The sequence below is a fragment of the Typopeltis vanoorti genome, chromosome 19 (genome assembly GCF_054136105.1).
Source record: "Typopeltis vanoorti isolate ZY-2024b chromosome 19, IOZ_Tvanoo_1.0, whole genome shotgun sequence".
Classification (NCBI taxonomy): domain Eukaryota; kingdom Metazoa; phylum Arthropoda; class Arachnida; order Uropygi; family Thelyphonidae; genus Typopeltis; species Typopeltis vanoorti.
In genome coordinates this window covers 16,770,200-16,783,551 of record NC_143567.1, presented here as the reverse complement: position 1 = coordinate 16,783,551, position 13,352 = coordinate 16,770,200, and the positions used below count along the sequence as shown (strand labels likewise).

Here is a 13,352-nt window from a genome sequence, read left to right as displayed (position 1 = left end):
ATCATAATGGCTGGGTTATTTTTTAAGGATTTGAGGTTTTTTCTGTTCTGGTTAGGTTTCAACTTAGTGTTTATTAGAGTTTAATATGTGTGACATTTCCATTTGTATTTTGTCTGCTAAATTGGAGAGAGAGAGGGATTTTAGACCTCTTTCAATGTGATAAATAAAATCTAATTTGTTAACTTGACCATGGTGCAACAGCATAATTCAGGCCTTTCTGAAGGAGTGAACTTTCCCCTGCATTAAGGTTGCATTTGGATTTGTTGATTACTTGGCTTTGGTCTGTTGGTGGTTGGTTGCTCCTAACTTTGCTCATAGGTGATTGGCTGCTCCTTGTATCATTACAAGAAAGAATGAGGTGAAGAGTGGACATTAGTGGTTGGTTGTCTGAATTCTTTAAAACATTACATGAAGGCTTCCCAGGTAGACAGCTTTGACCCTTAAGCACCCCCTACTAAATTTAATTTCTCATAGAAATTACGACTTTAATTTATTTTAATTGTGAAAGAAATCTGAACTAGAATTTGGAATTACTTTGACATTTACCAAATATGTAGTTATTTGGAAAATTTATGCCATTTTGGGAACAGCTTAATCCACCCCAGAAAACACGCTCACCTTTATTTGGTTTGATTCGTTTTTTTTCAGCAAAGAATGAAAGTTGGCTTTCATTTGAGTATCTGTGAAAACTGCAGAGAAATTTTGTAACAACTGGAAGTTAGACCATACTGTGTAGTGATTTTACCAACTATTTGATTTAGCAAACAAAAAATATCATTAATCATACAGACTGTAATAATTTGTTAATCTGTTAAGTGTTCCATTGTTGTATTTGAATTTTGCATTGAAATGAGGATATGATCTTGATGATCAGGTTTTTTTTTTTTAGGATCAGCAACTTAATGAATTAAGGTATCAATTTGAAGAATTAACCAAGGAACATAAATTAACTTCATCACACATGCATGAAATGTCTGGTACTATCCAGCAGTTAAGAGATCAAAATGCATTGCTTAAAGCTCAGAGAGGTATAATAATGTTAGATGATATTTTGAGAATTCTTTAATAAATTTTAAAAAAAAGTTTTTAATTGCCATGTTCTGAAGATGATAAAGATGTGCGATTTTTACGAGGGTGTGCTGAAAAGTTGTAATAATCAACATGAAAGAATCAAGGTGTCTGATGTCTTTTTTTATATCCTAAAAGAAAAAGAACAAATTATTATAGTTTGATGAAACATGAGGGTTAATGGATTTTAAAATATGTTCTTTCTTGTGGTTATATCAGTTACTTTAATATAATTTTTGTTTTAGGTGTTTATCAGAACTTTTCAGTCCCCCCTCCCCGTTAGATGAGACCTCGATAACGGTCAAAACCGATATGGGTAGTGCCCCCCCCCCTTAATGCATAGCAGTATACATGTCCGCAAGGAGATGTGCTGTGCATTATGGGAGATACTGAGACAAGGAGTTGAGAGCTTGATCCACCTTTGCTGCGAGTTACCCGGTGTTGTACTACCTTACCTCAGTCCTGAAGATATTTTCAGGTGCAAACTTTGTTTGCTCACACTTGGATAAATGATTAAACTAAATTTATTATGTTTCATTTAGTATTGTTGCTTTCATTGTGTGTTAGCTTATGCTCCTTGAAGATGTCTCAGTGACTAAGATGAAATATTAGGAGAATTAAAAATAGTTTTTAATCCTTTATTAGTGCTGTTAATATTACATTAAACCTTCAAAATGAAATCAAACATGATATTTCTTGGCCATTTCATGCCTCCAGTAAGCAAGGTGGGTTTCACGAGGCAACAGAAATCATCCAGCACCGCATCTCAGTATTCATGCCACAGTGGGATTTGAACCTATAACCTGTTGGTTACAGAGTGGAGATGCTGTTAAAATGGCTAAACTAACACTTGACATAGATGATCTTTCCATATTTATTTCTGTATTTTATTATTATTTCTATTGGTGGTGCTTAGTTTCATTCCTTCAACATGTTTTCATTTTTTGTTTAGTCTTGTACAGCCTGCTGCTGTTTTTCTCATATATAGTTCATTTTTGCTGCAATGATGTGTTGTTCGATATCCTCTTTGCTTAGTTATTTTATTAGATATGTCTAAATCTTCATTGTTTTATATTCTAAATAATTAAAATTAACTTATAAGACAAAGAAATAATTAATTGAACTATAATTATTTTGCTTTAATGGATACATTTTTGGAATTCCATGGTTTTTTGGCTTTTTTTTCCCTTGAGAAATTTGCTTGTTGTTTTATTGTTAATTTATAGGGTTTTTTTTTTTTTTACAGTTTCCTAAATACCACCTGATCATCTTCACTGAGCAAAATATCTAAGATAATCTTTTTCCTCCACTCTTGAATATTTTTATCTAGTATGTACCAAATAATATTAGAGGGCACCCTTGTCTAAGTTCTCCTGTTGCTTCAAATGCTTACTCTTTTTATGTTATGATTTTCATATATAGAATTGCTTCAGTAAATTTATAGATATATGACAAACTCCTAGCAATTACAGAAATGCTTTGTTATTATGTGTAGTTTGCCATAGTGAATTTTGCCTATGAGATGTCAGTTGGGACTTTTCAGTAATTTGTTATAAGTGAATGAATTTGCTATGATTGTGTTAACTATAAATCTGTCTTGTCAGAAATTTTTTTATGTGAATGCTGGGTGCATTTTTGACTTTAGCTCTTCTTTTTCCTATTAGTATTTTAAAGATAAATTTAGGGATAATGGAAGATTTTCCTTTACTGAATCTTTTGTTCATGTATAACTTTCTCAAGAACATGGTGATTCTGTTTTTGAATAGTTGTGTATATTTAATAAACTTATTCCTTAGTTTTTAAAGTTATTCTTATTTCCTCTTTTTAAAAAATAGGCATCATAGTTGTATAATTCTAGCCACTGGATATTTTTCCAAATGTTTTCACCAGAGACCTCAAGGGAGTCAGGACATATTAAATATCACCCTCACCAGCTGTGTGCCTTTTCTTAAATTCATTCACACTATCTGCATTAACCACCTCCCAAAGGATGAGCAATTCCAGTCATGCACTGGTCTATGAGAAAAATCTAGCTCCCACTCCCTTTTCTTGACTGTATTCATTCTCAACTTCCATGGATGTCCACTCATCCCTCTCCTTCTGCTAGTGTCTACATTCCATACATTTTCAGTCTGCCCTCTAATCTACATTCCATGTATGAAGAGTGTAGAGAATGAAAACTCTCCTTTTCATTCTCTTCATTGTATCTACATCACCTTGGAAACCAGGAGACTACATCTGCATGCAGTAGTCCGGGTCCAGTCATATCAAGGCATTGTGAAGAGAAAAAATGACTTCCTTATCCTTCCATGTCAATGCTTGTTTCACTAAAGAGATATTTGCTTATTAATATAAGAAATCTTTGGTTAAATTTATTTCCTACATGTTTGATTACTTCTATTGGGATTTTATCTTCACAAGATAATTGTTTTCTTTGTCATTATTTATGACAGATCCATCAGTTGTTGGTCTTCTGTATGTCTGATCTATATCTGTTTTTTTTTTTTTTTGTTGTTGTTGTTGTTGTTGTTGTTGTTTTCCCAGAAAAGCTAGTTCTATAGATTTTTGGTTTTGATTTTATAAATTAAACAGCTTTAATTTAATTTAATAATTCTAATTTAGTGATATAATTATTCCATCTTTCCTCTTACATTCTGCTTTTTCTTCTAATTTTCTTGAAGGCATTTTATATTTCATGTACACTTACCCCTTTTTTTAATTATATTGTTGATTTTTCATTATTCATATTAGCAGTCCTAAGTAAATTAAAACTTTTGCCTTCCCAAACAGATGCTTCCACCAGTGGCTTAGCTAGAGCTGTTGCCGCCCAGGGCAGTCCCTGAATTTGCTGCCCCTCTCAATATACACCAAAAATATTACAAAAAGTCAAAATGACGTATAGGGAAATAAATTAAGACAGTTGAAACTAAAGTAAAACTTAATTTCAACATTCTAAAATGTTATTTTTTTTGCTTTTCTGTTAGCAAAATGACATTGGCGACGTCTATTTCATAGTAATGTAGGTAATTCTTAATCAAATTTTATTTAGAAAAACTCCTCTCACAACTAGCAACACTTACAGCAATTGTGAGGAAAATTCGCAGTAGTATTACAATATTTGGAACTGAGTTCTCGAGAGTGTATTTTAGAATTAACTGCAAAATTTCAAAAAGGTTCAAAGTGCTGTGCCCAGGGCGGACCGTCCCCTCTGCACCCTCCCCCCATAGCTACGCTACTGGCCTCCACGCTCTGCCTATTTTCTTAGTTTTTGTTTAAAAATATGCTACATGAGTTATCCGGCTTAGCTAAAAAAGTGAACGGTTGCAGTGGATTTGTTTAGAAGAATTCATGATATCTAAACTGAATTCTTCATCCTCAATGTTTCAGAGATCCTAAAAAGGTCCCAACCAAGTACTGATACTGTAGGTACATCATTTGATAACAGTATGAATGTACCAGTTTTTCTCATTATCCATGCAACAGGTTAAAACCAATAGGAAAAATGTCATCTTTCTTTATTCAAAAGGATTTAGGACTGGCAGGTTCTCCCAAAACAGCAAAAAATTATTTTTCAGTTTTGGCAGAACATTGTGTCTGCAACATTCTGAAAAACTGCTGAGAGCCACATCAGTGGTTGGAATACCAATTACAGTAATGCTTCATAAAACACTCAATTATTATAGACTCATAAAACACTTAATCTTATATAAGAGTGATATCAGAATGGAATTTCCTTGATTTTCCTGATGAGGAAGTTTGTTTGGAGCTTAAAGATGAGGGACAGACATGTATGAGGTGCATCCTGATACATAAGGATGGTTATCTGGTTGCCAGGAATATCATTCTTACTTTTGATAAACCTAAGCCTTCAGCATCTATAAAAGCAGGATATCTAACTGTCCTTTTAGACTTCATTCCTAATCTACTTGACATGCTTTAAATATCAGAAATACGGACATGCTCGAACTGCCTATCATGGCTCTACCACTTGTGCCTGATGGGGTGGTAGAGCATAATGACAAATCTTACTCTGCAAAGCAAGCTAAATGTGTCAACTGACAGGGAGATCATTCAACTTACTATGGTGCGTGTTAGAACTGAAAAGATGAAAAAGAAATACAAAAGATTAAAACAGAACAAAATATATCAAGATGCAAAAAAAGTTTGTTATCCACCACCACACCTGTCTTGAGTTCATTTTATGCTGAGAAGGTGGCAGTTAAGAAAATGTCAACAGCAACTCAAACTCATATGTCTATCCCACCATCTGATAATTTCACCATATCTGAACTTTATGATTGTGAGTGGTTCTCTGTTGAGCACATTTGTTTCATGACCTATGGTCTCACTCCAGAAACAACTCCAAAAATGGTTCCATTCAATGATAATCCACTCGTCAGAAAAATTATGGCAAGAATATCAGTTAAAGATAAACCACCAGACCAATCCCTACAGAAGAAAAAAAAAAAAAAAAAAATTAGGGAAAAGTGCAAAAAAAATACATTCAATATCCTTCACGCACTATCCTTTAGAATGGGGGTGCTGATCAATGTTTCTTTCTCTGCCTTTATTGTGCATTCTACATTCAGAGCTTGATTATGGATCCCAGTTTTGCAAGAGAGAGCATGCTTCACTAGTTGGATCTTATCCATCATCATGATATGTGAATAGCTACTGGTGCTCACGCATTGTCCATTCAAAGTCTTATATTGAAGCAGATGAACCTGCTTTATCACTTAGATGAAAACAGTTGGGTCTTAACTATGCCTTAAAAATAATCTCTTCCGGAACATCCTGACTGATCGACTACGATTCATCCCTTTGGTATGTGTGTATTAAAGAGGTTATGGAAGCTATTTGGCATGAATGTTAACCACGCTACCGGACAAGACATCTATAGACGTCAAGTTTATGATGGATGCGATGATGCTATCAAATACGCGTATGATGTGTATTTGATCCATAATGGCCGGTGAGGTGGTTAATAACATTACCTGCAACAAACATAACAACATTCCTCCATGGAAGGTTTGCATTCCATCTTGCACCCTCTCATTGTACAACCTAAGGCAGTCTCATATTCCACCAACAGTGTATATGCAGTTATTTAATGCGCATAGTGCAGCACACTCTGATTTCCTTCCCATCTATACTGATGGTTCAAGATCTGACACCTCTGTTGTGTTACTGTGTTTCCAGACATTACTATATCCCACCATATCCTATGTGATTGCAGTAATTATACTGCAGAGTTGCATGCCATTCAACTTCACTTGTGTATATAAAAGAAAAATGCTACCAAAAATGTAATTTATACAGACTCACTGAGGTTTTATAACTGATGTACAAACTGAAGACACTTAAATTTGACATTCAGTTGTGCTGCATTTCCAGCCACATTTAGAATTAAAGGAAATGAGATTTAAGGTGCATCTGCTAGATCAGCTCGTATTTTTTCCATGCACTGTTTGACAGTCCATATACAGATTTCAGACAGCTAATAACATCAAAGCTAATTAACAGCAGTCTTCATGGCAAGAAGTATTGACAAACAAATTGCATGAGATTAAGCATAGGCAATGTAGTTAACATAGAAACAACTTGAAGTTGTTCTTGCTAGGTTCTGCATAAGTCACTATCATCCTTCACATTCTTATTTATTGCAGGCTAATGATCCACATATGTACGAAAAATGCAACATGCATCTCACCATTTGTTATATTCTAGTAGTACTCGTACTTCACATGAGAGAGGAATGAAATTTTTATTTATCTATCCAAGCCATACAAGCTCAGGCAAATGGTTATCAGACTGAGACAAATTGCATGACATTTTGAATGCTTCTTTACAAATAATTAATTTACACAAACATGTTGATTATAAATTCTATTTATATGTGGATATTGCATGGCTTAACTTAATTTTTTTGTACATAACGTATTTACTAATTTATTTCTCTATTTATTAATATCTTGTGATTTGTAACCTTTGATGTGGGGAGTATTATGACCTTTGGTATCCTTGCCCCAATAAACCATAAATCAACCAACCAACCAACCTCCCATTCTATTTAAATATTTTCTATCAACGTTCTGTTATCACATGTTTAACTGTCTTCAAAATAACTTCAGACATCCAGAATATTCCTTTCTTTTGATTATTAATACTAATGTAATTCCTGGACTTGATCACTATACATATAAATTACATAAAGAAAAAGTGTTTAAGATAAAATTTAATATTTAATACAAAATTACAACACATCTTAGGTAATTACTCTCCTGCTAATAACTCATCATCAAATAAGAGAATTTCTTTTATTCCATATGTTTTTATATATGGAATTTCTATTCTGTATATAGACATTTCTGAACTCATCTCTAAAGTGTACTTTAAAAAAAAACAAAAACTTCTAGATAACTTAAGCCAGTAAACAAAATTTCATCTATCTTGTCTTCCACTAAAGACAGACTTTCTCTCATGGCTTACCTGGGAATGTGTACCTCCTTGTTCCTGCAGTCTGTTCCTATTTTGGCCAGACAAGTCATATCCTCCTAGAACATCTGATAATCAGAATTATATGGATCACATCTGTTTTCTCCATGCTGAGAAATCTGATCTTGCAGAACATGCAGTTTCTAGCAGCTTTGTATTGTCCATAGGATCCTATGGACAATACAAAAATTTTTCACCGAAGTTCCTTCAAATTTGAAAGACTGAAAGGATTGTATGAAGCTTTTTGCAATCAACTTAATCTAAATCACAGTGATTGTCTAAAATTGACAAATTTGGGGAAATAGTGACTTTGAAATCTTGCCTTTAACATTTATTCGTAATGTTGTATATGTAATTCTTACACACTTTGTATATTTTATATATTCCTATATAGTTGCTAATATCTTGTTAGGTTTCATATATTGATCTGCTCTTCTAACAATTTTCAGTTATTACCAGTGCCCATTTATATGTCATATGATCTAATACTGCATTGCTCATACGACAGTTTGTCACGTAATGCTGCCAAGAATCAACCAATGCACAGTTTTTGTTTACTCAGTTTGTTTATGATATTGTTGTTTGCTGCATCTCTGAGGTTCAGTGTTTTGTCATGAATTATGTGCTATTTATAACGTCTAGTTTTGATGTTAAGTTTAATGTGTGTCAGTTTCTTTGATAATGTAATTCATATTGATAATTAATAATAGTGGAATGTCTTGCCCAGATCTAGAAAACTTAATCATAGATCCTTGTTATTCTTCCATAATTTTTTACTTATTGTGAGGTAAAAATCTGGTCCTGACAATCCCTATTTGTCCTGAATTCTATTTTGATTTTTTCCTAGATATTTTTCTATACAATTATTTTTAGTCTCTATGCAGGTACACTTGCATAAATCTTACCTAGAAAACTGCAGTGACATTCTTCTATGATTTCATGTTTTGTTTCCATCTTTATAAATTGATGCTATAAGAGCTCTACTCCACTATTCAGAATTCAGTCTTCTGAGTAGATTTTTTGAGTTATGCAGTGGGATCCATTGTGTAGAATTTTATACCCCCATAATCAAGCATTTATAGTAAAATATCTATTGCAACTTTCTACATACCAGGTTGCTGAATTTTTTTTTCTATTTGAAGTTGATAACTGATTGTTTTTCTCTTATATTTTCTACCACTATTTGCTCACTTTGTTTCATTTAGCAATCTTTCAAATATTCGAAGGGTGATACTTTCTGTATAAAGCATCACCCTTCGTCACTCAAGTAGGAGACATAGAGATATAGAAAAAATTGTTTGCAAACATGTGCCCTCCACCATTTATCTTTCCTCTTGTGATGTTTACAATTCTCATAAACTTGGAACATCTAGGATATACGTGGGCTGTTCGATAAGTAATAAGACTAATTTTACTGTGGCAAAACCACTCATCACAATATTAATTTCTGTGGAATAAAGAAATATTGCTGTCTGTATTAACAAAAGAGGTTGATAGATGGCATATACAGGCTGATGTGCCAGTGTCACGTGATTAAACGCAAGCTTGTTTCAGTGTGCCTACGAAACGCGACCAGTCGTCCAAATGGAAGCGTCCTTGGAACAGCGTTATGTGATTAAATTTTGTGTGCGTTTGCAAAAATCGGCATCAGACACTTTTAACATGATACGCAAAGCTTTCCACAATGAAGTAATGTCAAAGGCAAGTGTTTTTCGCTGGCATAAAACTTTTAAGGAAGGCAGGCAAAATGTGGAAGATCTTGAATGTGAGGGAAGACCTTCAACGTCCATCACAGAGACAATGATCAACACAACAACGATTATCATCAAGCATGTCAAAAGGAAGTGTCCATTGCTGAAGAATGGCTTCTTATTGCACCACGATAATGCAAGGCCACATATTGTTGGTTGTATAGTGGACGTTTTGCAGAAGAACAACACAGATGTCCTACCACACCCTCCATACAGTCCTAATCTCGCACTGTGCGATTTCTGGCTGTTTCCTCAGCTCAAGAAACCACTAAGAGGCCGCCATTTCGAAAGCAACAAAGCATGTGTAAAAGCTGCGGAGAAAGGACTCAAGAAACGGACTTTCACATATATTTAAGAAGTTGACGCAACACTGGGACAAATGCATCGCATCTCACGGTAGTTACTTCGAAAAAGACCATGTAAATGATGATGATTAGAGGTAATCTGTTTTCTGTATAAATATAGTCTTATTACTTATTGAACAGCCTACGTATTTATCTTCACTTTATATGTCCCCTTTATCATCTAACTTTTTTTTACATTACTCTTTCCTTCATAGTTCATTTTCCCTCTTGTGATGTTTACAATTCTCATAAGCAAATAAGTTATGCCCAAACTTTGCAAATCTAGCAAATGCTAGATTTGCTAAGTCCAGTTGCACATCCATAGTAGTACTATTTTAGTTATATTTGAGAATATATTTGAATGTAGACAAATTGTAAGATTTAGTATTAACTAAATTCTTAAAGCTATAATTTTAATTTTTTTTGTAGCACTAACTTACTATTCTTAATAATAAAATTTTTTTAAAAAAAATAATAATAGGGTAAAAACATTGTTTTTGAATAACAAATTTATTACTTAGTACTGTATAGAACTCAGTTAGCCAGATGAATAGATGAAATATTGTATTGTTCATACTTTGGAACATTTCCTCTCACATAGCTGTAGCTTCTAATATTAGTAGTGGAGATAGCTCATCCAATCCAAATGCAGAACTAATTCAGGCTCGTCAAGAACTCGAAGAAGTAAAACATCAGTATGAATCTTTACGAGAAGAACTAAAGGAAAAAACTGAAACGCTTCAAAAATTAGTGAGTAGATTAAATAATTGAATTGCTATTAAGAGAAAGAAAAAATTTTAAGCTTCTCATGATTTAATTGTCATTGAACTGCTTCAGTTTATTAAGAAACTTGTTAAGAAAACTAATGGTACCATTCTTCATCATCATGAAATTCCTGACATGTACCCTCAAGGAGTGTAGAGGATATTGTGATAGTACTGCATGAAAAACTTGCATCATTACTAACTCCCAATCAACAGTTTTCCTCCAAATCAATCTATCAAGACTCCAACATTATCAGATCTTATATTTCTGTCTTCTAAAGTACTTTTTACTATATCAATCCACCTATATCTTGGTCTTCCTCTGAGTCTTTTTCCTGCCAATCTTTCCTCTTCCATTCTGTTTAAGTGACCATTCTGTTTAAGTCAGTTAGCCAGATGAATAGATGAAATATTGCATTGTTCATACTTTGGAACATTTCCTCTCACATAGCTGTAGCTTCTAATATCAGATGCAGTATTAAAATCATATATAAAATCAGGTATATTCAGGTAGTATACCTGAAATTAGCTCTGCTAACACATTCCTGGATGCTAATAATGTCAAGTTTTTTTCCTAATATCCTCGTTTTTAATATGATGATGCCATCTGTTCATGCCCCTAATTTTTCTCAGGACTCTCTATGTCTCTAGTCTTTGGTCAAGTGTTTTATTTCTAACCCAGCTCTCAGATCCATAAGTTAAAATTGATTTGAACATTGTATACAGTTAATTTAGTGTTTTGATTAATTTCTCTCTGATTCCTTATATTTTTATTCCATTGACTTCCTACCATACTGGCTTTGTCGATTCTGTTGTATATTTCCATATTTAATTTACCATCTTCACTAAAAATTGTGCCTAGGTAGCTGAAATGTTTTACATGTTTTATGGATTCTCCATTCATGATGCAGTTGATATTTTCATTGTCTTTGTCTTGTTATTGCTGATTTCCATACCAAATTTATTACAATAGTTATTCAGTTTAGTCGGGGAATCTTGCAGACTTGTACTGGATTTATTTAAAGTATAAGATCTTCTGCATAAAGTAAAGAGCTAACATTAACATCTCCAATTTTAATATCATGCTTAATACCACTTTCCTTCATAATGTGATCCATATAGATAATGAATAACAGAGGAGGATAATGTATGTCCTTGCCTGTCACCAGGCAAGGATGTACATTACACCTTTATCCAAGTGTAAGATAAAGGATTAAACCAAATATATAATTGGTAGTAGCATAGCCAAGTGAAAAAACTTCCATCAACTATCTCTAATCCAGAGAATTTTAATAATAAGGTGTTGACACCTTTTGGCAACTGGTATATGGTAATATGACTTCTGCATTACTTCCACCTTAGTATCACCACCTCTGGTTCTGGCTTCCACTGACGAGACTTCAATAGAGGTTGAAACCGTTCTGGATAGTGATCCTTCCCTTGATGCATAACATTATACACATCTCCGCAAGGAGATGTGCCTTGCATTATGGGATACTAAGGCAAGTGATCAGAACTTATACCACCTTTATCATGAGTTTCCCCATTCCTGAAAATACTTCAGGGGCAAACTTTGTTTGCTTACACTTGGTTAAAGGATTAAACCAAATATATAATTGGTAGAAGGCAATTGCAGTGAGCCCATTGGTATTCTGTCAGCCAATTGACAATGAAATTTTCAAAGTTTTATTTGAAATTTACAGTTGACCCTTGAACAATGCAGGGGTTTAGGGGTGCCGACCCTCTACATTGTTCGAAAATCCGTGTATAACTTTTGACTCCCCAAAAACTTAACTACTAATAGCCTACTGTTGACCGGAAGCCTTACTGATAACGCGAACAGTTGATTAACACACATTTTGTATGGTACGTATGTATTATATACTATATTCTTACAATAAAGTAAGCTAGAGAAAAGAAAATCATAAGGAAGTGAAAATACATTTACAGCTGTACTGTATTTATCGATACCGTAAGTTTACATAATCTTTTTACAAGATGATCATCTATCTATAGACCTACATCAATATTGTCTTATATGGTACAAAACACTGTAGATGTTATACGTATTACTAACACTAGACATCAAAAATTGAAAGATAATGTGAAAAAGAAATTATTCGTATTTATTTACAGGTATAACGATTCACGCATTGATAACGAAGAAGCAGCAATATGATTGCTTTATGGTAGCATAGTGCAATCAGTACGATTGCTTTGTGGTAGCCTAGTCTATACACTAATGAATGAATCGTTATAAAATTATTTTATGATTTTAATACTGCATCTTTACGTTGTGTGCATAAGGTTTGATAAATTTTAACTTTTTATAATAGATTTGTGTATAATTTATGGTAGTAAATGATAAAATAGACTAGTATCTATATATATTTTATGCATTCATGATATACCTTTTTTTAATTTTTTCAATATTTCTAAGCTACACAGTTTGTCTGTGAATTTTTTCAAATTGTTGCAAATCTATTTATTTGCAACAATTTGAAAATTTGCAGCAAATCTAATTGTTGCAATATATTTATTCAAAAAAAAAAAAAAAAGTGCGTATAAAAAAAAAACTCTCATTCTTCAAGGCAAATAAACAGTGCAAGATAAATTTGTACTTATAAATAAATCTACAAATTTATCTTGCATTGTTTATTTGCCTTTATGTGTTAAGTCTGCTGCCACACTATAATAGAGGCAAACTGAGGAAAGAGATGATATGATAGACATATTTAAGTTATTAAGAGGATTTTATCTGTTAAATACAGAATAAAAAGAGTAGAAGATGAAAAGGGAAGAACAAGAGGCATCATCATTCGCTTTTCCAGTAACTCTTTTGCATCTTCCCTCATGCAATACTACTCAACTTTCAATTCATTGGTTCCAACCAAAACAATCAATTCTTTCACATTTCCTTTCTGCATTCT

General features: G+C 33.2%; 1 protein-coding gene across 2 annotated transcripts in view; it reads left to right on the top strand.

Moving 5' to 3' along the window:
- LOC150095882 (general vesicular transport factor p115-like) overlaps positions 1 to 13,352 on the top strand; it is a 245,709-nt gene that overhangs the window by 187,506 nt on the left and 44,851 nt on the right. For both annotated transcript variants that reach the window (XM_090409601.1, XM_090409600.1), the window contains exons 17-18: positions 890 to 1,028; positions 10,260 to 10,408. In XM_090409601.1, coding sequence (XP_090265727.1) covers positions 890 to 1,028; positions 10,260 to 10,408 — 288 coding nt within the window. The remainder of the gene's footprint in view (positions 1 to 889; positions 1,029 to 10,259; positions 10,409 to 13,352) is intronic.